Source organism: Curcuma longa, chromosome 2 (genome assembly GCF_044706935.1).
Source record: "Curcuma longa cultivar G26 ecotype Majalengka, Jawa Barat chromosome 2, ITB_CL_G26_1.1, whole genome shotgun sequence".
Lineage (NCBI taxonomy): Eukaryota > Viridiplantae > Streptophyta > Magnoliopsida > Zingiberales > Zingiberaceae > Curcuma > Curcuma longa.
Genome location: NC_133862.1, coordinates 6,088,481 through 6,111,235, shown reverse-complemented (window position 1 = coordinate 6,111,235; position 22,755 = coordinate 6,088,481). Strand labels below are relative to the sequence as shown.

The 22,755-nt window shown below is 41.0% G+C and overlaps 6 protein-coding genes and 1 pseudogene across 8 annotated transcripts; 3 read left to right on the top strand and 4 right to left on the bottom strand.

Moving 5' to 3' along the window:
* Positions 1-1,517: 1,517 nt before the first annotated feature.
* Positions 1,518-2,570, bottom strand: LOC141821161 (nuclear transcription factor Y subunit C-3-like). Of its 3 annotated transcripts, none has more exons than XM_074708543.1 (2): positions 2,428-2,570; positions 1,518-2,229 (listed from the first exon to the last, which is right to left on the bottom strand). In XM_074708543.1, the coding sequence occupies exon 2, from the start codon at positions 2,178-2,180 to the stop codon at positions 1,662-1,664; it is 519 nt and encodes a 172-aa protein (XP_074564644.1). In that variant the 5' UTR covers positions 2,181-2,229; positions 2,428-2,570; the 3' UTR covers positions 1,518-1,661. The 3 variants fall into 3 exon arrangements, with proteins under 3 accessions (XP_074564644.1, XP_074564643.1, XP_074564645.1); XM_074708542.1 differs by having other exon boundaries at positions 1,518-2,202; XM_074708544.1 differs by having other exon boundaries at positions 1,518-2,198.
* A 1,347-nt stretch (positions 2,571-3,917) lies between these two features.
* On the top strand, positions 3,918-8,967 carry LOC141821993 (plant cysteine oxidase 3). Its single transcript, XM_074709395.1, has 6 exons — positions 3,918-4,092; positions 4,506-4,666; positions 7,094-7,253; positions 7,680-7,880; positions 8,379-8,500; positions 8,605-8,967. The coding sequence occupies exons 1-6, from the start codon at positions 3,981-3,983 to the stop codon at positions 8,641-8,643; spliced, it is 795 nt and encodes a 264-aa protein (XP_074565496.1). The 5' UTR covers positions 3,918-3,980; the 3' UTR covers positions 8,644-8,967.
* Positions 8,968-9,154: 187 nt separating this feature from the next.
* LOC141818497 (uncharacterized) lies at positions 9,155-12,493 on the bottom strand. The gene is made up of 5 exons (XM_074705979.1): positions 12,230-12,493; positions 11,938-12,010; positions 10,726-10,790; positions 9,768-9,877; positions 9,155-9,527 (listed from the first exon to the last, which is right to left on the bottom strand). Exons 1-5 carry the CDS (start codon positions 12,392-12,394, stop codon positions 9,320-9,322), a joined length of 621 nt encoding a protein of 206 aa, XP_074562080.1. The 5' UTR covers positions 12,395-12,493; the 3' UTR covers positions 9,155-9,319.
* A 74-nt stretch (positions 12,494-12,567) lies between these two features.
* On the bottom strand, positions 12,568-13,431 carry LOC141821486 (putative CCR4-associated factor 1 homolog 7; annotated as a pseudogene).
* LOC141818486 (uncharacterized) lies at positions 13,343-16,444 on the top strand. The gene is made up of 10 exons (XM_074705973.1): positions 13,343-14,096; positions 14,174-14,233; positions 14,327-14,389; positions 14,469-14,571; positions 14,652-14,726; positions 14,801-14,951; positions 15,057-15,126; positions 15,195-15,260; positions 15,520-15,642; positions 15,718-16,444. Exons 1-10 carry the CDS (start codon positions 13,430-13,432, stop codon positions 15,948-15,950), a joined length of 1,611 nt encoding a protein of 536 aa, XP_074562074.1. The 5' UTR covers positions 13,343-13,429; the 3' UTR covers positions 15,951-16,444.
* A 661-nt stretch (positions 16,445-17,105) lies between these two features.
* Positions 17,106-17,651, top strand: LOC141818478 (hydrophobic protein OSR8-like). Its single transcript, XM_074705965.1, has 2 exons — positions 17,106-17,225; positions 17,318-17,651. Exons 1-2 carry the CDS (start codon positions 17,133-17,135, stop codon positions 17,444-17,446), a joined length of 222 nt encoding a protein of 73 aa, XP_074562066.1. The 5' UTR covers positions 17,106-17,132; the 3' UTR covers positions 17,447-17,651.
* Positions 17,652-18,496: 845 nt separating this feature from the next.
* On the bottom strand, positions 18,497-22,054 carry LOC141821485 (U-box domain-containing protein 52-like). Its single transcript, XM_074708904.1, has 9 exons — positions 21,895-22,054; positions 21,756-21,826; positions 21,549-21,670; positions 20,549-20,754; positions 20,409-20,469; positions 20,082-20,340; positions 19,898-20,002; positions 18,675-19,814; positions 18,497-18,577 (listed from the first exon to the last, which is right to left on the bottom strand). The coding sequence occupies exons 1-9, from the start codon at positions 22,052-22,054 to the stop codon at positions 18,497-18,499; spliced, it is 2,205 nt and encodes a 734-aa protein (XP_074565005.1).
* Between the last annotated feature and the right edge of the window lie 701 nt (positions 22,055-22,755).

Below are 22,755 nucleotides of genomic sequence, written 5' to 3'. Positions count from 1 at the left end.
TAATATAATGATATAATTGGAATAAATGCTTTATAAGTTTTTCTTCCCCTTTCTTACACCCCGATTTAGAATGTAAGAAATTATGTCAACTCATTGGCATGCAAAAGGAAAACTTACCCTTCTCTTCCTTCCCTCACCTCCTCCCAAACAAACTGTTAGTGTTGAAAAATCCAAAATAAAATATTTTTAAAAAAATAAATAACAATGAACCGCCGATTTAAACTAACAATTGAATATATATATATATATTTTCATCAAAAGATATAATACGTGATATATATTTTGCCTCAGAAGATCATGCAATTTAACTAGAGGAAATTAATGAGACTTTCAACCTTAGTTCATGAGTATCGCATGCAATTTAAAGGCAAGAGAACAAAACTAGAGCAATAAAAAGGAAAAAAGAAGAGCATCCTTGAAAACATCTCGAGATATGATCATGCTCAAACCCTTTGCCATGAATTATGTTCCCTAAATCTTGTTTTATCAACAAATTTATCATTTTAATCACTACAGAGAAAATTAAAACTTAGATCAACTACAACAATTAAAATCAGAAATATAATGACGATCCACAAGGATAAAAAGGCTCACACATTTGCAAGTAAACAATCATCTCCAATATGATGATCCTGCCAAAAGATTAAATGCTCTCATTGTAATATTTTGACTGTAAAGTATCTATTGCATCAGATTGAAAGAACTACTTTGTTCTATCATGCATGAGAGATCAACAAATGCTAGCACATCAGTAGATAGATGCGATTGAATGAGATAAAACTTTTAAGCAATTATAAACTCAAGCAAAAAAACAACTCATTGGCAGCCATGGCAAGCAAATTTTACTAGAATCTAGTTTTCAGATGACCAAATTCATGTCTTAACTTATTGTCACACTAATTCCTTTAGATAAAACAGTAGAGATTTAGATTTACTGTAAAGTATCTATTGCATCAGATTGAAAGAACTACTTTGTTCTATTATGCATGAGAGATCAACATAACATATCAAGTTCAAACAAATGTAAAGAATAATGCAAGAAGTAAAATGCTAAACTTCCATCTAAAATTTGAGGACAAGAACAAAAATGCTAGCACATCAGTAGATACATGCAATTGAATGAGATACAACTTTTAAGCAAGTATAAACTCAAGCAAAAAACAACTCATTGGCAGCCATGGCAAGCAAATTTTACTAGAATCTAGTTTTCAGAAGACCAAATTCATGTCTTAACTTATTGTCACACTAATTCCTTTAGATAAAACAGTAGAGATTTAGATTTACTGTAAAATATCTATTGCATCAGATTGAAAGAACTACTTTGTTCTATTATGCATGAGAGATCAACATAACATATCAAGTTCAAACAAATGTAAAGAATAATGCAAGAAGTAAAATGCTAAACTTCCATCTAAAATTTGAGGACAAGAACAAAAATGCTAGCACATCAGTAGATACATGCAATTGAATGAGATAAAACTTTTAAGCAATTATAAACTCAAGCAAAAAACAACTCATTGGCAGCCATGGCAAGCAAATTTTACTAGAATCTAGTTTTCAGATGACCAAATTCATGTCTTAACTTATTGTCACACTAATTCCTTTAGATAAAACAGTAGAGATTTAGATTTATTGAAGGTCTCACATTGCGGAGGATGATGCTACTTGGGGACATAGTAGTAGGGGAGAGCATCAGCAGGCGGTGCTCCAAGCGCATGGGCGACATCTTCCTTCCCTTCCTCCCTTGGCACGATGTCAATGAGGAAGTCGAACACATCAGTGCGACTGATAGCAGCTGCTATGTCGTTCTTCTGTAACGTCCGGCGCTTGTTCTCCTCGGCATGAGCCCACGACCGGTGAGTGAGTTCCAGGATGAACATCTCGCAGGCGCGGGCGAAGACCACGGGGGCCTCGGCGGCGATCATGCGCACGTCCTCGTCAGCCTTCATGATCTTCTTGATCCTAGCGAGAGGCAGGCTGTGATTGCGGAAGTCGGTGGTCTGCTCGATCTCCCGGTACTGATCGGCCCAGAACAACTGAAGCTGCTGCTGCTGCTGTTGCTGCTGCTGGTGGAACAGGTTTTGATAGGCCTGGTACTGACCAGCGGCAGCAGCGCCGGTAGGGTAGGGGACTCCGACGCCGATCACAGGAGGGACGGGGTGGCCCGGCGGCTGATCCATTACCAACCACCAAAAAACCTGCCTTTAACACACGCCGACGAGAAAAAACCTAAAATATCAAGGGAGAAACGAAAAGGAATCTAATAATTACGAGAGATCCAAGGAAAGACCGGACTCTCATCAGCGGAAGAAGATAAAAACAGGAGAAATCCCAAGAATGCGACAAGAAATCAAGGAACTATGAATCTTTGGAAGAAGGGGGAGAAAATCGAAAGCGAGGACTGGTGCAGAAATAGATCGACTTTACCTTACCAGACGCGAGGGGAGAGGAGAACCTGGAGAAGACTTCACTGCACCTGAGGAAGAGGAAGAGGAAGAAACGAGAGGAGAAGACGACGAGGACGACGGCACCTGCAAGAGGAAGGAGGAGGAGGAGGAGGAGGGTTGGGGAATGGCAAGGCAGAAATTTATTGGATCCTGAAATTAGGGATGGAGTCGGGTATGGACCCGCATATTTAGTGCATCCGAATTTATTACTTCGTACTAGTAAACTTTTCCTTTTTCTTTTTTCTTTTTTTTTTTATTTTTTAAAAAATAGATTAGAAATTTTTAAAAAACATTTTTTAATCCAAATCATTTAAAGAACACTTCACTTATAATGTTTTGATATAGTTCTCTATTTTAATTAAAATCAATCACTTTAAAATTGTTTTACTTCAATTTTAGAATTAGTTTAACTAAAACTGCTTTAAAGTGGTGTTCATATTAATTATTTTTTAAAAAAAGGAATTATGATAATAAAGGATACTTTTTAATTTTCTATCAAAAAATATTTTAAATTGTTGTATTATCGTTGCAAGGTATTACATTAAAATAATTATGAAAAATATAAAAGGAAAAGATTGACTATATCAATATGTTAGTATAGTAGATATTTGCTTGATATTTTAACTATATGTTTTCACTTAAAAAAATTAATTTTTTTTCCAAAAGATAATACTTCGATTGGATCTTGCAAATTACAAAAAAAAAAAAAAAACTTAAGAAAATTTTTCATCCATCTTAAGAATAAATTTGAGATTGTGCAACTTCACACCCAACTTTTAACATCTTAAATTTTTAGATTAGTTTAGTGCAAAGATGGAATTTGTCATCTCAATGGTTCCTACACGGTTGATCCCACTATCTATCAGGAAGTAAATCAGGAAGTTCAGTTCCTCCACACTATAAGGAGAGCATTGCTTTGGCTTCGTCGATGTTAGATCTTGATGGAGGTGAGTACCTTTGTCCGTTGCGGAATCTCGTAGGATTAGAAGGAAGTCTATAAAAGTTTTCTTTGTAGTTTCTTGCTCCAAACGCTCTGGAGATCCGAGGATGATTTTTCGTATGAGAAGTCTCATTCTGAGAAAAAGAAAAGGGGAGTCTTGCAATTTCTTTCCAAGAGAGAAAACTCTCTTAGTTGGCTTGCACAGTGATAGAAAAAGATGAAACATCCATACCTTTTATAGCAAACCAAAAGTTGCATTTAAGGTTGTTTTATAACCTTTCCAAAGGTTGTGCCCGTTGTGGACAACAATTTCATCAAGATTCAATTTATGTCTATTTCAATAAGTCTGTCTCGTACTAATCAACTCAATCGATACTAGGAGGGCAAATTTATAGGTTACAAACTTTAAAATGGATTAAATTACAAAGGGTTTCTTTTATTATATACTGTTTTATTATTTATAGGGTTATATATATATATATATATATAGAAAATGACAAATTTTATTATGTAAAATCCGGAATGATAATGCTGCAGGATCTGCGAAGTGTAAACGAGAAGTAGCTGAGTTGAGTCTGCAGGAGAGCGATTTAATGGCGAAGGGGTCGTCGATCCAGGCGCTGTACGAGCTCTGCAGGAAGACTTTTTCGCCTTCATCCGCTCCTCCCGCCGCCGCCGCCATCCGAAGGATTGCTGCTCTCTTAGGTATCTTTCGCTTCCTTCCCGCCTTCGATTTGCGTCTTCCGCGTTGCCTTTTGCCACTTCGTCGGTCTCCCATTTTGATTTCTCGATGCTGTTTTCGGGCTTGAATTTGTTTGGATTTCCCTTGTTTTACATTGGCCGATTGACTCGTGATTCCGATAAAGGTTCCTTCCTTTTTTTGAAGAAAATGAAAAAAAATGGGGGTAACCCTAATCCAAAAATCATCTTAGAAATCGAGAAGTCTGCTCATTTTTTATTATGGCATAAGTAGAAACAAGTTGAAGTAACATCATTCGTAGTTGATGTAGATGAATGTGGAGTTGTCGCAGTTGTTCCTATGCGCTTCTCTATTTTTATTGTTATTAAATGGAAAGAATCCTCAAATTATTTGTAAGCATTTCCCTTGTGATGTTCAGACACAATTAGTCCTGCTGAAGTTGGCCTCAAAGCTGATGGTCTGGAAGATGAGAGAGGACTTGGGTATTTTGGATCAAGCATACATAATAATTCAATGAGAGTAGCTAGATGGGCTCAACCGATAACATACTTGCATATATATGAGTGCAAGAGTTTTACAGTAAGCTCAGCAACCACTTGTGTTTTTCTTCATACTTGAGCTTAGTTATGTTTTAACATTTTGTTCATTTGTTTGATGCTCTTTGTTTTCATAGCAACAAGAAGATGGAGAATCTTTAAATAAATGTATAATAAAACAATATATATTGCTCATGATTGTTGATTTTTTGCACAAAAGACAATCATAGATTTGCATGACATGATACTAGTTACATAAATGTTCCCTCTCCATTTACTTTACAAGTAATCTTCATATCTCTTGAGTCATTTTTAATTATATTAACTTCACATCCATCTATTATTCTCATCTTTTCTGTTACATCCCTGCATTAACTTTTTGTGAATATTGCTCCCCGAAGTCTTTGATAGATTACTTGACATAATTTCAGAAAATACCAGATGGATTCATTATTTAGTTGATAAAATTTCTTTTTACTTTTTTTGGTAAATGGCAAGGAGTACAGATCTGATGAGGTTAAATTCAACAATGATGTGGGAAAAAATGAGTTTCACTTTATGATAGTTTGAAGAATAATCTTTGTGTTACTGTCTACCTAAAACAAAGTTGGATTACACCATCAAAGAAACCCAAATCAATTTCATCTCTAATTGCACATCTGCATACTTGGAAATAAAATTTAAAAAAAATCTACAGAAGCGTTTGCACAAATCTGCAATCTTCTATCATTGGCATTTTGTTTTTGAGGGGTAAGGAAGGGAAATTGACACCCTTTTAATTAAAGTAAGCAAAGTTAAGTTACATTATGGACAGGTGAATTATATACAAAAAGTTAAGTCCAAATAGAAGTGGTCTAATCTGCCTGCAAAGAGGACATCTAAGTTCATTGGTAGACCTCCAACTCTGACCAATGTCTGTTAGAAACACATTACAATTGTTCTTTGCTAGCCAAGTGCTCCCCATCCACCTAAGCATTCACTGAAGGTTAAGAGCCTTGAGAATGATGAGGGACTGGAAAGAAATGTGAGAGAAGTTCATCTAGTACTCAAGCTTCCTTTTTCACACAAATCAACAATCTCCATCAATGTTGGTCAGTGAATTCGGTTGCCTACTGAAGATTTTAAGTTCACTCTTTCTTCTCTTACTAATTAATATCTGCGAGGGTGCAAAAATTCTGATCTACACCACTGAAATTTAAGATTTGTTTGTACCGAGTTGATCTTGGGGATTATTTTCTTGCACTTTGGAATCTAGCTTGGCCTTTTTGGTTTTGAAACCCTAATAAACTGACCTTTTATTCATACACCAAATTGAAAAATGCTAAATCATATGAATGAGCACACAGAAATTAAAACAAAGAAAATAGGTGGTGACTAGGGCTTTTCTATTTCATTCTAGTCCCCATTGTGTAAGTCAATCTCTCCAAGCCCATATAGATCTCATCACAAATCCCTTAGCCTCACAAATAGCGTAGTCCACAAAAGATGTCCAACCCACAAAAAGTACCCTTTTATAGCTGAAAACCTAGAGAACCAGCAACTCACTAATACCCCCATAACGTTCTAATATCACAAATGTCTTGCTTCACACTTACCCATAGTTATTAAAGGCGCTTGCTTGGCTGAGCCTAGGCGCAAGGTGCACCTTAAGCATGCGCCTTGTGAGAGGAAGAAGAAATTGGTCTTGAGGAAATCAATAAAAATTCAGCTATACAAATTTGAAACATCTAGTGATAATTATAATGATATGATTGAGGAAGATGATGAATATTTTGATGATTTAGATATTTGAAGTTTTTTTATTTGAATTATGCACATAACGTATTTATTAGCTAGTGAATTTTATATTTACATTATTGTTTAATATTTTATGGATTATAATTTTGTTAGTGAAATATTTTGATAGAAATTCCCTATATATGTTTGAATTATAAAAATTTATATCCAAAGCACCTTACTTCAGTAAGACATGTGTCTCATCTTGTGCCATGCGCCTGAGGCTCCATGGTAGCTATGCGCTTTTGGGCGCCTTGCGCCTTAAATAACTATGCGACATCTGATGAAAACCTGACATAGCATACGTGATATGATTATGTTTCATTCAGTGCATGATAAAAAATCCCCGAAACTGAATTTATCAAAAATAAATAAATAATACCAAATCCTGAAATTTTTGGTTGGGATGGGTTTCAGGTTTCTGGGTGAGTTTTTTTTTTTATGATTTTTTTTTTTTGGATTTTTGGGTTTTATTCTAGCAAAATTATGTAAAAGTTTAGTCATTTTACAATATGGTTGAATTACAATCAATCCACTAGTCATTTGTTATTTTTGGAGCCCCTTTGCTAGTTTATAAAAATAACTTAGGAAAACTAGAATTTTCAGATTGGTTTGGTTCGATTTAGGTTGGATATGTTTTTTTCTTGCTCACTTCTAGTGTGTACTTATACTAATTTGTTTTGTGTTGATGCAGATTTGTATATTCTGCTTGCCAACTTCATCAGCTATACCACTTCATGACCATCCTGGAATGACTGTGTTAAGTAAGGTCCTTTATGGTTCATTACATGTGAAATCATATGATTGGGTAGAGCCGCCGTGTATGGCACTGAGCGGTGAGAAATTGCCAGGAGGTATGTTTCGGAATAGATGTGTGAATATCCTTACATTTCGTATTGTATCATAAAACACTAGATACATTATTCTCCTCTATGCATGAAAAATATAACTTTGATTTAATTAATTATGATAATTTTATGTTATTGCTCCACCATGTTAATTTAGCATCTCGTCAATATTTATATGATTTTAGAACCACCATAATTAAGATAATTATGACTTTCACAAAAATTCATCCTTCTCCTTAATGCCTTTGGCCCAACCTCTCAGCATGCTCTAGTGTGACAATACTTTTCTCGTTCAGTCTAGGGACCAAAATCCCATGTCACATTGGTTCTTTGTTTATGGAAAATCTTGGAAATCAGTATATTGGCATAATTGCCCATTTTGTGCTGTCATTCACAGTTCTCACAATGTTTAATTCACTCTTTTTAATGCAGTGCGACTGGCAAAGTTACATATGGACACTGTCCTGACAGCACCCTGTCCGACCACTATTTTATACCCAAGAAGTGGTGGCAACTTACATTGTTTCACCTCAGTGGCTTCTTGTGCTGTGCTTGACGTCTTGGCTCCGCCATATTCTGAGGAAGTTGGTCGCTGTTGTACCTATTACCGTGATCACCCATACTCCAGTTTCAGTAAGCAAGCATTACCAATCTTCTCATTTGTTCGCATATTAAACTCAATAGCCGAGTCTCATGGCCATGAATGCGTAACTTTGACCTGATTTATAAGATCTTTTTGTTTATTGTATTTGTATAAATCTCACTTGATACACTACTTTTGCTGCCTATTATAATCTTTATTTGTGCTGATTTATGCTAGTAGTGCTCACAATCAACATAAGTAGAAGATCAAAAAAAAAATCTCGAGTAATTCAACTTTTTTAAAAAATAGTGACCTCATTTACCTATCCTTGTATCAAAGCCTGCTGATTCTATCACAGTCAGGAGATGCGAACAGTTTGGTATTAAAGCTTACAAAATGTCGAATTGGTTATTTACCTATTCTTGTATCAAAGCCTGCAGGTTTCCTGTTGAATTTGTTATGGAACACAATTATGAGAAAGAACTTCTAGTTTGATAAATGAGTTCAGAGAATTGATCAGCATGTTAACAGAAATTGCAATTTGGCAGTTCCTGAAAGAAGAAATGTAGTGAATGAGAATGAAGACGATTATGCATGGCTCGAGGCTATAACTGACTCTCCAGTTGACATCTATATGCGCACTGGCAGATATATCGGCCCAGTTGTTCATGTATGTATTAACTTGCTGTGGATATTCATAATACATACTCAAGTAAAGACATTAGTGATATCTGACATTTTCTTAATGTTGTTGCATTTAACTCCTCACGACAGGAAGGGTGGAACTCACCGGGATCATGCACTATAGTCTGATGAAATCCCCTGGCATGCACATCGAGTAAAAGTTTGACAAACTATTCTGATACAAATGCAAAGACAGTCTGGAGGTCAGTTGATATGGGAACGAGTGTTTTCGATCGATCAAAAACTGCTGGGTAAGTTGAATGGCCTATCCCACAATGCAAATCCCCTTGTTCCAAGATCAGGTTGCTATGCGGGTTTTATGTTTTCGGAAGCATGTAAAACAAATGATGTGTTTCTTTGTCTGGTGTAAGAAATACCCTGAAAGAATTTGAAGCCCCAAAAGAAATGTTACTCTGAATTTGCATTATATGGATGCTTTCGAGCCTTCCAAAATGGCTGGTTTTTGTTGTCTACAAAATTGCAAACTCAACACAGTAGTAGTAAACCCCAGATCTCTTTCTTCTTGGAATGTTTAGTTCTTAATCTCATAGGTCATACTCGACTTCGCCTTCTAAGCTTGATTTTATAGTTTTCTCCAGATCTTTCCCATGTTGATGTGTTTGTTTGGATTCACCATTGATTCAGGAAAACAAAAAACAATAATATTGTTGCTGCATCTGAGGAAAGATTCTGTACAAGTAATGAAAAAGGAATTGGTTTTTGCTCCAATAACTTTAACTTTCTAAGAACAAGAAGAAAAAAACATGTATCCTTGGTCTGTCCACTAAGATCAAAATTTATTCATTCATTTGTTGGGGAGCACAGATGAACCAACATTGGCGATGGCGGGTGTCTCGGTGGCGGTTTTAGAGGCTGGAGTTCTTCGAAAATTTCCGAAGGATTTCCTCAAGAGTTGCCATCGCTGGGGCTTCAGCTGACCCATCAACTTGAGCTGCTCTCTGCGAAATTTCCTGTTGGCGTACCATTGTCCACCTCTCCAACCCAGGCCATAGCTGCAGGTGAGCAATTGGTTACAACAGTTTGTTATAAAAATTGTAAGATTTGGCATCAATTGGAAGCATTTCCATATTTGTGAATGTCGTACATGCAGTTTTGACAATTTTTGCCTAAAATTTCACTTGTTGTAATCTTAGTTATTCAACTATAACAGGATAGATAATGAACTCAAGATGATTTATAAAAAATTCTAATGTAGAAGGATAATAAAAAGAAGATAGTAGATGGCAACAAACCCAATAATAAGAGATGTTCCAGCTGTTGCAATGAAAGCAGTAGAGCTGACATTCCCAGAGTTTGCAATTTTTTTAATCTCTTCATGCTCAATGCTATAACTCTTTTTTAACTGAACAAGAAAAAAAATTCAATTTAGGTCCAGAATCATCTAATGCATAGGGTTAACATAGATGACAAACTACACATCATCGCCTAGCTAAGAAAATCATTAACATATTAACTTAGAATTTGCAACCTAGTTTGAAGTTGCGGGAATTTCATCAAGAATGACCAAAAAGTACTTCTATCCTGGAATTCAAGGATTTCTCATGCTATATCTATCCTTTTTTAGGATTGCACTTGAAATATTCTTTTTCCTAATTTTATGTGATTTATATAACCAGGTTCTAAATTTCTAAAATTTTTTTGAATATATGGCATATCATCCATGGATGTCATTGAACTTGTAAGTAAAAGTTATGGCAAAACTGGTGTTCAGCATAATATTAGGGCGAGCAATGCGTGAGTGTGAGCTCTTTTGAGGTAATTCCAACAATCTTGCAAAATATAAACAAAAAGAAGAGAGAAAAAAATATTGATGTCTCAATTCTCAAGTTTTTTAATTGTGTATCTGCCACTAATTCCTCCATGAAAAGTGTACCTTATAGATCTCATGGCATCATCATGACCAAGTCCCTGATTTGCTCATTTTCTCTACCATCCATCCATCCTTTTTCCAGTTCCACTTTGAATGAGTAGAACGACCAATTTGTGTTTGTGCATTTTCTCTCCATGACCTAACCTAGTTGATGATTTGGTAATATTATCTAAATTGATCACTCTGATCTAGCAAAAGTAACATCAAGCTAGCTACTCTAATAGTCTTCGAGGTGCGATGAAGGAACATCACTGTTTCTAGTTAGAGTGGAGTCAATACATTGTTTAACAAAGTTAGAGAGAGGTCCATAAAGCACTTACAGCTTGTTCCATTGACTCGAGCCTTTTTTCTATGTTTGACTGATGGATCTGACGCAGAGTATAACCTGCAAAATAATCAGAAAGTAAAATTGTTAACTAATCAACTACCTGCTGATTCTAGAGGAAGTAAGCAAGGACCAAAGACATATGTTATCTATCATATGTGGAACAGCAGCTAGAAGAAAGCATGCCCATAACCATATTCCAATGAGGTTGGAGCATCTCAAGCCCCGACTGCAACAACTTCTAAACAACTAAGATGAATCTTCAATAGTAACTTAGATACATGAACTCATGGGGATGGAGCATGGACTTATTTTAGTCGCATCTAATTTAATATGGTAATGGCACCCAAAAGTCATCATCTCGTTTGTCAAAATTTAGCGAGTACTTGCATGCTCAACAAAGTGCCGATATGAATATGTATATAGAAACGCAAGATAATAGTATGTGGCCCTGTGCAGCTTAATGAGTCTTCAACAATATCAAAAAATTTCGCAAATATGTGTTTAAAACCTACAATTGTGGCTTAGAAGTGAGATAAGGCATTTTTGTTTCCTCAAAGCTAGACATGATATCTAATTTACTAGCAACTGGAAATCGGAATGGTAATAAAGCAAGTAAGGAAGGGTGCAGATAATATTGTATCTCTGATCCTCACACTGCAGATAAGGGGGAAGCAGAGCTAATATTAACTAATAATTTATATTGTTTTTGATTAGAATCAAGATAGATAAGATGGAAGAGGTTGAATTGAGTTAAGAAATCTCTCATCCTAAATGTGATGGATGATTGCGAACGGCTTGATCTAGATAACTTTTAAGAGAGGTTGTACACAATTATATGTCTATATAAAGGCTAGATCCCCTCTTCCCTTGTTTGCTCGACCCGTAATAGGCCATCAAATAAGAAAGGAGGAAGGCCAAGCCACAGGGAACAAAGTGATCTTACATGGTAATCTTGGGGTACCCTTATCTTCCACAAATGGCTCGGACAGATGGAAGGTAAGCTCAAAGTTGAGGACAGAGGTCTATCCAACGCTGAGGCAGGGAATAAAGTTTTGATGATCGACCCAAATTGATGTGTCAATTTTGAAGTAAGGAAAGAGAACCTACACATGGAGCTAAATTCAGAGTTTTCTATCATAAACAAAGCCTTATCTAAAAGCTCAACCATCATACACAAATAGAGTTAAGGTAAGAATTCAGTTACCTGCCCATGCAGTGAGAACAGATGCAATAGATGTTCCAACAGTGAAGACCACCCTATGAGTCTCGAAAACATTCTGCACCATTCAACAAAAAATAAATAAGATAGATGAAGATTTCATCCAGAAGAGTACAACAAAATGTTATTGCCGATCAAGCATTCAGAGAAAGTTCAAGACAAACATAGTTCCTACATAATCTCAGAAACTGCATCTATAGCAATCCGCAAAGCGTTGCAATAGAGAGGGGGAAGAATTAAAAGTTATAAAGGAAAGAGGAAAGAAGAAAGGATCCACCTTGGTGGAGAGATATGTCTCCTGAACTGCTGACCAGGTGTTGGACGCCTTCCTCTTGAGATCGGGAAGAACCATGCGATGGGAGGCGGAACCCTCGCCGCGGCCCCAAATCCGCGGGCTCACCGTGCGAAAGATACCGGAGCGCCGCAGTCTCTGGGTCAACATCTCGCCCCACCGACGCTGACGAAGGGGACGAGAAGGATCGGGCAGAGGAGCTCGGGGAAGGAGGAAGAGCAGCGAGACAAGGGCGGCGAAACCCTCCCCCGTCCGGACCCCTGACGTTGCTTGGCCTCCAAGTTCCGAGTTAAGAGGCCGATGTGGGGTTTGTCGGTTCGGTTCGGTTTAATTTTCCGGTCTGGTCTAACGCACATAGCGGTTCGGTCTGGTCACCCAGCTCACTTCATCGTTCAACACGACGCCCGACGACAGGAGGAGCTCCGCCAACCGCTTGGCATCCACGCCGCGCTCGCGATTCATGGCGAAATTGATGCCCGACTTCTTAAGGAGGTCGACGGAGTCCGGGACGTCGAACTCCCTGAAGTTGAACTGACTGCCACACGATGAGGCGCCCAGAGGCGGAGGAAGGGAGGAGCCCCGGCATCGTCGGTGAAGGTGAGACCGAGCTGGATCAGGTGGGGGAGGCCGACGTTGGCGCGGAGGACATGATACTTGTAAGTCGCCGAGGGGGCGGATGGCGACGCCGGGGAAGTCGTCGACGATCTCGCGGTGATAGCGAGCTCGGATTCGAGGTTACCTGCCCAAACGTCGCGGATCTCGACGCCGCCGGCATCGTCGCTCTTCGACCTAAAAGATCAAAGCGGATCTGAGGTCGAGGGGATGGAACTGGAAGATGAAATACCGATCGATTAGGGTTTTCTGAGCTCGATCGACGGAAGAAGAGGATATGAAGGTGTGTGTGTGTTTTTTTTTCTATTTCTTTCCTTTTTTGGATCTTAATTGGTGTCGGTGCTCAAAAAATGTCGTGAAAGAGGCGACTATTTTTGACAAAAACACCCTCACACTCGATTTATAAAATTCATTTTTTTATCAATAATTCCTATAATAATCTCGTCCTTCGTCCTCACCTCCTTCCTTCCTTCTTTCAGACTCAGCTCTCTACTCGCTTCCTTCTTCAGTCTTCTCTTCCGTTCTCTTTTCCGCTGAATTGTGCGCGGAAAATTGAAGTAGAAGAAGGAAGCCATGCAGGGCGCCTCCCGGAGAAGAGCCTTGGCTAGTTCCGGCGTCGTCGCCGGCTCCGTCTGGGAGGCGAGGATGCGAGTCGACGCCGTCAACGGCGGCGTTAAGGTCTTCAACGCTGGAGACGGCGACGGCGACGGTGACGAAGAGGGAATGCGGGTCTACCGGCGGCTGCGCCGGAACCAGAGCGACAGCATTGCGTCCGCGAGGAAGAGGAGGATCTGGACGCCGCCGCTGGTCGAGGGAAGAAGCCCGATTCAGCTGCGCAAGGCGAGGGAGGCGATGTTGCTGGCGATCGGAGATGGGGGAGAGGGAGCGGTGGTGGATGTCGGGATCGAGGATGATGATTGGAGGAAGAGATTCGATGATAAGGAGATGGATCTGCCGGCGGAGAGGGGGAACAGTGTGGTGGACGAGGAGGAGAGGACCATTAATCAAGTGCACGAGATCCCGGTGTCCTCGTCTGCAGTGGATAAGTTCCAGGATTGTCTCGCGCCATCGCCAGATGCGGAACAGAGGAAGGAGTTGAATCAGCGGACAACCGATCCAGATCCTGCTCTCAAATTTGGGAAAAAGTCGAATCGCCCACTGATTCTTCCATCACCAGCTCCCGAAAAGAAGATGATGAATCAAAGTGAAACTCATCCAGATCCTGCGGATACAAATCCTTGTAAGCTGTTTCTGTTCATGAATTCCAACCAAATATAGAAATCAAACAGGACTCAATTGTGCTCCCATAATCACCAGATGCAGGAAAGAAGTTGAATCGCATCACAATCAATCCAGATCCTGTTGGTACACCTTCTCGTAAGCACTCCTGTTTCTTAGTTTCTAGAATTGTTCAACTCATTCTTGAAGTTTGATGCTTGAAACTATTCTCTTTTACCTATTTTTCAACAGTAGATGGGGCAAGTGAACTGTATGAAACATCCAAAAAGAACCACAACAGATTGCAGAGCATTGGTCAGTGATTCAAACTGCTTCCTTTCTGCAAATCTCTGCTCTTCTCACTGCAAACTGTTCTAACATACTCATTGTTCAGTGGATTTGGTTATGTGGAGAGATGTACCCAAAACAACATTAGTTTTTGGTCTTGGCACATTCATTCTGGTTTCATCTTCCTACGCTGAGGATCTAAATTTCAGGTGAGAAATGAACATGACTCTAATCACAAATTATCAATGATTTACCATGCTAATCTCTGTGCAAGGGATTCATTATGCAGCTTGATTTCAGCTACTTCCTATTCTGGCCTTATTTATCTTGCATTATTTTTTATCTACAAGTCCATCTTGCGCAGGTAATTCCCAATAGTGAACTTTGAACTACCACTTCCCTTGCTTTGTTCTGATCACAGTTTTTGTTGTGGAGCAGAGGAGAGTTGGAGTATGATGAAAGGGATGAGAGATACATGGTAGGTGAAGAAGAGGCCATCTGGATTCTAAGGCTGCTTCTTCCTTACCTAAATGAAGTATTGTTCAAGATGAGGGTCCTCTTCTCTGGAGATCCTGCAGCTGTCATGAAGGCAAAAGTTGCTCTTTTTCATCATTTTCTATGACACCCTAGTTTTTTTTTTCTTTCCCCCTTTCACTGTCCTTATGAGATTGGTGAATCTGTTCGATTGTAGCAGATGGCCGTGCTGTTGTTTGTTATGGCCAAGTGTGGAAGCTCCATCACCATTTGGACCTTTTCAAAGCTGAGTAAGTTCCATGTAGCTTGCAGTGCAAACTGTGAGATTGACTGAGTAAAGCTTCACTTTCCTGTGCAGTGTTCGTTGGAGTCTTCACTGTTCCAAAAATCTACACCTCTTACACCACTCAGCTATTAAAATTCGGTAAGTGAACTGTGAAATTGTTTATTTTGATGAAGTTTATGTGGAATACCACCTCCTTCGGTCAGTCTGTTCTCTTCGAGCTTTGTGTTGCTTTCAATGAATTCCTGAAGTGAATTCGAAGTTGTTGTTTTATTCATCATAACTTACAATCTATTTATCCAAAACAAAATTAAATTCTACTCATCCATACCGACAGTTTGATCACAATCTGAAGCATCACTTATGCTCCATCTAAACGATGGAACTTGATTGAGTGTAGGTAAATTCTGGCGGAAGAGGCTCACGGATGGATGGGAATCATGCACCCACAAGAAGGCTGTGGTGGCCGCCATCTTCACCCTCATCTGGAGCATCTCCTCCACTGCCACTCGCATCTGGGCCGGTAATGATCAACCACCAAGCCTCCTCCATGAACACACCCATCAAATATTATTTCTTAATGCCACTTCCTGAGCAGTGTTCATGCTGGCTGTGGCCTTAAAGTTGTACCGACAACGTCTGTCCGACGACCGGAGCAATCAGGAAGCAGAGGTGATGGCCGAAGAGGAAGTTCCCAAACCAGGCCACCACCGATACAGAGGGACCCCTAAAAGACCATGTGATAGGGGAAAGGTGATGAAAACATCTTTAGCAGTTCCTATTCGTTTTTCTTTTCTCCTGTCATTTTCTAATAGGAATAACAGCAATTGATTCTGTGGTTAATCTCTGCAGTGTTAGGAGTAGAAGCTAGGAACAGGGAAACATCAATGTAAATTTGTAAGGGCATGGATGAATTGTTTTCGCAACGTTATCGTTTCTTGCAGTTGTTGGATTTGGATCAAGTTTGCTTAGTTCAGAATAAAACACAAGTCTTCCAACATTAAGCACACTGTATTCAAAACACTCTGACGGAGCCACCAGCTGCTGTGCTGTGCACAACAAGAGCAGAACAAGCACAGTGCCCTTTGATTTCTACCTACTTTGTGGGTTTGCTCCGCGGTTATCGCTGGCGCGGGAGGTCCTGTCGCCGTGCGTGGCATCCTCTGCTGTGTCTACGCCGATTTCTTTGACCATGCACTGTCGGCTGCCGCTGCTCATTGAACAGGGGAGTAGGCTTCTACTGTTGTTGCTTCGCTGGGAGGAAGAAGACTGGAAGAGGGGGCGAAGGCATGTGCAGAGACGAGACGCGGGGGCGTGGCAGCCTGGCGGGGGCCCTTTTTATTTTTTTTTGACAAAAATAAAAAAGGTGTTTTTTTTTCGAAATTTCCCATTCCACTTTAAATGATATGTAATGATACTTCAATAATAATAAATATTATTATTATTATTTTTCATAATTATTACAATTAAAATAATTATAGTAATTTTTAAATTATAATTGATATAATATAAAAAATAATCTAAAATAAAGAGGATTAAAAATTATTTGGAGTCTTCTAAAAAATTTTAAATAATATTTTTTAATTTAAAATTGGATGAGTTATATCTAATAATAATTATTAAATTTTTGAATAGAGTTTTGATTTAAGATAATACATGTCTCGTGGTCCAATTATAAATATATTAAATATTTATAATTATAATAGAATTATTTATTTGATTTTTATTATTTTATACTTTTTTAATTAAATCAACCTATCAGATTGGCCATGACTAGTCTATAGTAAACGCTACCCTTCTAAACTTGTTCGCTCCTTACCTACCTCTTCAATTGGAACCCGCAAATGCAAGCGACAATTTGCACCAATCAAGAAGCGGGTAGCAAACTTGGGTACAACAGGAGGAAAAATACCTGACATTTGTTATGTGATGGTTGGGACGGCGATAAATAAGAAAGGGTGAAAGAAAAAGGAGCCGAGAAGCGAGAGAGAGAGAGAGAGAGAGAGAAGCGAAATGGCTTCCGAAAGATGCTGCTTTTTCCTCGAGATCGTCCTCTCTATCATCCTCCCGCCGCTAGGCGTCTTCCTCCACTACGGCTGCTGCAGCGTACTGATTCCTATCCCGATCCATTTCGCCTTTTTTTTTTACTTCTTCTTCTTCTTATTTCTTCGATCTTGATTCGTGTTTTGGATCTGCAGATGGAGTTCTGCATCTGCTTGCTGCTGACAATTCTGGGGTACTTGCCGGGCATCATCTACGCTATCTACGTTCTCGTCGCCGTCGATCACGAACCCTATCGCAGATACTACTACCAGCCCCTTGCATAGCGGATTTGCATCGTAGCCGCGGTTCGTTCTCTACGCGCTTCATCAATAAACTAGAGTTGAGTTTCTTTCTATCTGTCGATCTGTGTGATTTGATGTTGTTATGTGATTTCGTTTGAAATTCTTACCTTTTGATATGTCAAGCTTGAATATCTGTAACCCTTTCTGAATTTCTGCTTCAATTATCAGATCAATTATTCTGTTTTAAGGGAAGATCAGGTCATTTTGTTACTTGCATTTAGATGCAACTCATGCTATCAGTGTAAGGGATGAGCAAAGCATCATACAAGTAGAGATAACAGAAGATAGCAGAGGTGTTCGATCTATGACTTCCATAAAGATCTGACATTTATCAGTTGACCTAGCCCTTTTGTCAAAAGATGAGAGCCACATGCGTCAAAGAGCCATGAAAGATTGAAGCCATTGAACTGAAAATAGTGTAGTCATGGTTACTACACAAATGTAGTAATGATTTAAAAATAAAGAAATAAAATGGAACAAATATTAAAATGTGTTCTGGGTTTTCAAACTTTATTTATTTTCTCTATTAACGAGTTATTTTAATGTAGTAAATATGTGATATTATTTTATTAGAGCTTAAGTCCCACCTAAGCTTGAAAATTTCGAAGGAAACTTTGAGAATTTCAAAATTTTCTCGATAGCCAGTAAGCCAGACGGGGGCGACGGCAGCGATGATGGAATCAGGGGGTCGCGCCCCACGATAATGTCGCGCAAGATAGCAATATCATTTCTTACAACTCAAATATTAATAATAAATGCACAAATTTATAATTCCATCGACCAAAAATAGTAAATTACCATTCATTTACTGTTTCATAATTAATTAATTGTACAATTAGGCGAACACATTTCCTGTTCCTCCCAAAAACAATATCTAACTCTCAAAAAAAAAAACAAATAGGTGAACAAAAAAACAAAAACAGAAGAATAATGCATTGTCCGGCATCCTCATTTCCTAAGAAAAACAAGATATTCATCATTAATTTTAGAACTTATTAATTAATTAATTAGTTAGTTAATTACCTTGATCTGTTAACGAATGGCGCCTCCACTAAACGAGCTCCTCGAGCTATCGTATTCATAGTGCTGAGTTGAAGGCCCGCTCATGATGTCCTAAATCCAGTAAAAAAAATTAAGCATTTCAATAATATTATTATACTAATAATAGTAATAATAATAATTATTATTTACTAAATATAATTGTAATTACTGGTGTGGACACGTGGAGCGGTGGGTGTGGGCTCCTGAAGAAACAAGCCTGAATGTTGTCCTCGGCGAGGTCTCTCAGACGGTTGAGCTCTGGCAGGACGACGGTGGCGAGATCGGGCCGGTCCTTCCTCCGCAACTCGGCGCACTTCAACGCCATCTTGGCCAGCGCCATCGCCTCCGGCACCGGCCAGTCGACGACCGCCGGGTCCAGCATCTCCTCGAAGGTCCCCTTCTCGATGGCCCTCTCCACGTAGTGGGTCAGGCCCATCGCCGGCCTCCCCGTCACGAGCTGCAGCAGCAAGATCCCGAAGGAGTAGACGTCGGACTTGATCCCCAGCATGCCCGTCTGCTGATACTCCGGGTCGATGTAGCAGAACGTCCCCGCCGTGGCCGTCATCCGGTACTGCGTGACGGTGTCCGCCACCGAGGGAGGCACCAACCGCGCCAGCCCCACGTCGCTGATCTTGCTCACGTAGTTCCGGTCGAGCAGGATGTTCGCCGGCTTCAGGTCGCGGTGCACCAGCGGCTCCGGCTTCGTCTGGTGCAGGAACAGCAGGCCCGTGCCGATCTCGGCGGCGATCCGGAACCGGTGCTGCCAGGGGATCGCCGCGGTGTTCCCTCGCCGGAAAAGCCGGTCGTCCAAGCTCCCATTCGCCATGTACTCGTACACCAGGCAGCCGTACTCCGGGCAAGCCCCCAGCAAGAGAACCATATTCGGGTGGCGAATGCAGCACAAGATCTCGACTTCCTGCTGGAACTGCGACCTCCCCTGCGCCGCGTCCGGACGGAGAACCTTCACGGCGACCGCCGTGTGGTCCAGCGTGCACCTGTAGACCGGTCCGTACCCGCCTTCCCCAATCTTCCTGCTCTCCGCGAAGTACTCGGTGGCCACTTCGATCTCCTCGATCGTGTACCGGCGATACCTCAACGTCGTGTGATCGAAGGTGCTGGTCTTCTTCTCGGCGTTGATCCGCTTCTGCGCCTCCGCTTCCGCGATCCTCTTCGACGCCTCTGCGGTCCGCACCGCCGCCGCGCACTTGGCCTTCTCCGCCGCCGCCACAGCCAGAGCTACCTCCTCTGCCACCCGAGCTTCTCTCATCCTCTGCTCCTCCTCCGTCTTCCAACGCTGAAGCGCCTCTGCCTGCGACAACGACAACAACAGCACAACTCCACTCAATTTGGAATCGATCAAATCAGATTACCAGCAGCGAATCGATCAATCACCTTCTGCTTCGCAGTGATCGCTTCTCTGCAGGCCGAGCTGTACATGTCCATCGTCTGCTTCAGCTCCAATTTCAGTCGTCTGATCTCTGCTTCCGTTTCTTCATCCTGCGAGTTGCATCAAATACCTAGCAAACAACAATTTTCTTTTTAACCATTTCTTCACCTTCTGTTTGATTGTGCTCACCATGATTGACTGAGAATTGGACGGCGCATTCTCGTAGGAGATTGAAGAGTAGCCACTGCCGACCGAGGATTGAGCACCTACAGACTTGCGCGGAGACTCGAAGCTGTAATTGTTGATGTCTGAAACATTCGACGATCTGGGAGGGTAAGTGCGTTCGAAGCTCGGCCTCCCATTGCTCACAAATGATATGTCACTCTCTAGCATCACTTCTCCATATGATCTTGTTGAAGAAATATGCCCTCCTCTGGTGAAAGGTGACCTATATACATTCACATATATATGCCATCATCATTCAGTTTATACTTGGAATCGAAATAGAAAACTTACTTTATCGATTCAGTTTCTTTATGCAAATTCCATTGAACCAATGCAGCAGTCTCACTCGGCACTGCAAAGAAGTTTGTCATGTTTGTAAGAATCTGAAAAGACTTTTAAGTTTTCTGAAATATTCAGATTCAGATTCATACCTTTCATGACATTTCTAGGGATGTTGTTTGGAATTTCAGGTTTAGGAGCTGCTGCTTGGATGGGGATTTGCGGCCGGAGAGGTGGTGGAGCTGGCCTAACAGCATTCCTCGCCGACGAGACCTTCCCTTTCGAGATGACGAGGACTGTGCAGAAATCAGGCACAGCTTTGCTGATGTTCGTGCTCAGGTCTGTGCTCCTAAATGTCCTGTCGATCATAGTACTGTTCCTCATATGGTATGATCTCGTATATAAGTTGAATCTATTAGAGGTAGTTTTGCTATGCCGCGCGACTCGTGCGTGACACTTCCGATCTATCGCCGCTGCCGCCCTGCCGTCTAGCCACCATCCCCGGGCGCGATCGACGCGCCACTCGCCGGCGCTTATTCCGGCGGCGGATTCCGGTGGGACAGTGGTCGGAATCCGATGAATTTGCTCGGAAACATGATCCCTGCCCGCTCACCGCCACTACCGGCCAAATCGCAGTAGGATTCCGACCAAATTGCGATCGAAGACTGGTCAAGGAAGGACCGGCGTGCGACGGCGGTCCTTCCTTGGCCGGTCTCCGACTGCGATTTGGTCGGAATCCGGCCACGATTTGGTCGGCAGCGTCGAGCGTCGGATTTCGACCAAATCGCAATCAGATTCCGGCCAAATCATGGCTGGAGACTGGCCGAGGAAAGACCGACCGGTGTGCGAAGACAGCCGGTCTCCGGCCGCGATTTGGTTGGAATCCGACCATGATTTGGCTGGCAGTGGCGGTGAGTGAGCGGGCAGAGTTGTGTTTCCGGGCAAATTCGTTGGATTCCGGCCACTATCCGATCGGAATCTGCCGCCGGAAGGAGCGCCGGCGAGTGGCGCGTCGATCGCGCCGGGGGGGGGGGCGGCAGCCGACGGTGACCGAATGGCACAGAGAGGGCAGCGGCAGTGGATCAAAGAGTCGCACACGGATTTATCGCGCAGGATGGCAATACTCCTATTAGAGGTGTTATGTTAACTAACCTGTAGAATCCACCTTTAGGCGAGGCACCGATCACTAGCTTCTCTATCGAAGACTGCGAAACAAACTCGACGATTGCTTTGGCGACGTCGGTGTCCTCGAGTACGATGTCTTTGCAATGAACCTGTTCGACAATTAGCACTCAATTTACAGGTACCCTTTTTGTTTTTGATATTGCAAGATCATGCGAAACCAACAAGTCTACTCACATCTTTTCTTGAGCAAAAACATCGAAATGGGACGAAGATTTCCCTCAGGGCATGGTTTGCCGTAGAATCTACTGCACACAAAAAGAAACATAAAACACGGCCCAAACGAATTGGGTGGAAGATCAGAGATAGAGCATACACGAGGTTTTGGTGTTGACATGGAGGATGATGAGGGTCTGCCCTCTAGAGACGACATTGTCCAAAGCCCATCTGAAAGCACTCTGGCTGTTCTTGTCCTTGTCAATGGCTACGGCCACAAGAGGCCAGCCTGCCCCATCTAAATTCTCCCTCTGCTGCATTCCTTTTTGCATAGTTCAAACCTATTTCCTGCTTCAAATCCGATAACACGATGACAACGATGACGACGACGACTAGAAGCTCTCTTGCATAATGTCGTCGCTAACACCTAGAAAAGCATAAGCATATATGTCTTTTTCTTTGTCTCTGATGCCTCTAGAAAGGGAGGCAAAAGAGATCCAAGTCGAAATTGTCTTTCAATTTGGATGTTGTTTTTGCCATTCTTCCTTGTTTATTTCTTTTTTGATTCTCTTTTATTGTGGGATGCAGCATCGAAAAAGGGTTGCCAAATGTTGGTCTTTGTTTCATTGCCTTAAATTATCTCATCAGGTTTGGTATATTTAGAGTTTTGAATCCTGAGAAATATAAGGAGGAAAATTCTGAGGAAAGATCTAATAATATCTCATGTCGATCATTATGTTTCACATTATAAATTAGGAGGTTTGATGTGGCATGTTTACGTTTCTGTATTAAAGATTTTATTTGATAACTAATGCGGTAAGGATATTTAGCAATGACGTAGAGGTCGGGTACGAGGGGAGAAACGGGAAAAGGAGTAAAGATAAGTACTCATTAAGGAAACTCTGAGCTCTCTTTGATCTCGGTATGCTTCCTCAAGCATGTGTCGAGCTCTCTCTATGCTTCCTCAAGCATGTGTCGAGCTCTCTCTATGCTTCCTCAAGCATGTGTCGAGCTCCCTCTA

What these genes read in the sequence shown, in the direction of transcription:
- LOC141818497 (XM_074705979.1), bottom strand. Translation starts at nt 12,394, where the DNA reads ATGTTGACCCAGAGACTGCGGCGCTCCGGTATCTTTCGCACGGTGAGC. An exon ending in AGACATATCTCTCCACCAAG is followed by an intron (nt 12,011 to 12,229) that starts GTGGATCCTTTC and finishes TGAATGGTGCAG; the next exon opens with AATGTTTTCGAGACTCATAG. An exon ending in GGAACATCTCTTATTATTGG is followed by an intron (nt 9,528 to 9,767) that starts GTTTGTTGCCAT and finishes GCTCACCTGCAG; the next exon opens with CTATGGCCTGGGTTGGAGAG.
- LOC141821485 (XM_074708904.1), bottom strand. Translation starts at nt 22,054, where the DNA reads ATGCAGCAGAGGGAGAATTTAGATGGGGCAGGCTGGCCTCTTGTGGCC. An exon ending in AAAGAAACTGAATCGATAAA is followed by an intron (nt 20,341 to 20,408) that starts GTAAGTTTTCTA and finishes GAATGTATATAG; the next exon opens with GTCACCTTTCACCAGAGGAG. An exon ending in CCAATTCTCAGTCAATCATG is followed by an intron (nt 20,003 to 20,081) that starts GTGAGCACAATC and finishes TGCAACTCGCAG; the next exon opens with GATGAAGAAACGGAAGCAGA.
- LOC141818478 (XM_074705965.1), top strand. Translation starts at nt 17,133, where the DNA reads ATGGCTTCCGAAAGATGCTGCTTTTTCCTCGAGATCGTCCTCTCTATC. An exon ending in TCCACTACGGCTGCTGCAGC is followed by an intron (nt 17,226 to 17,317) that starts GTACTGATTCCT and finishes TTGGATCTGCAG; the next exon opens with ATGGAGTTCTGCATCTGCTT.
- LOC141821993 (XM_074709395.1), top strand. Translation starts at nt 3,981, where the DNA reads ATGGCGAAGGGGTCGTCGATCCAGGCGCTGTACGAGCTCTGCAGGAAG. An exon ending in ATGAGTGCAAGAGTTTTACA is followed by an intron (nt 4,667 to 7,093) that starts GTAAGCTCAGCA and finishes GTGTTGATGCAG; the next exon opens with ATTTGTATATTCTGCTTGCC. An exon ending in TCACCCATACTCCAGTTTCA is followed by an intron (nt 7,881 to 8,378) that starts GTAAGCAAGCAT and finishes GCAATTTGGCAG; the next exon opens with TTCCTGAAAGAAGAAATGTA.
- LOC141821161 (XM_074708543.1), bottom strand. Translation starts at nt 2,180, where the DNA reads ATGGATCAGCCGCCGGGCCACCCCGTCCCTCCTGTGATCGGCGTCGGA.
- LOC141818486 (XM_074705973.1), top strand. Translation starts at nt 13,430, where the DNA reads ATGCAGGGCGCCTCCCGGAGAAGAGCCTTGGCTAGTTCCGGCGTCGTC. An exon ending in TCCTGCGGATACAAATCCTT is followed by an intron (nt 14,097 to 14,173) that starts GTAAGCTGTTTC and finishes CATAATCACCAG; the next exon opens with ATGCAGGAAAGAAGTTGAAT. An exon ending in ATCCTGCAGCTGTCATGAAG is followed by an intron (nt 14,952 to 15,056) that starts GCAAAAGTTGCT and finishes CGATTGTAGCAG; the next exon opens with ATGGCCGTGCTGTTGTTTGT.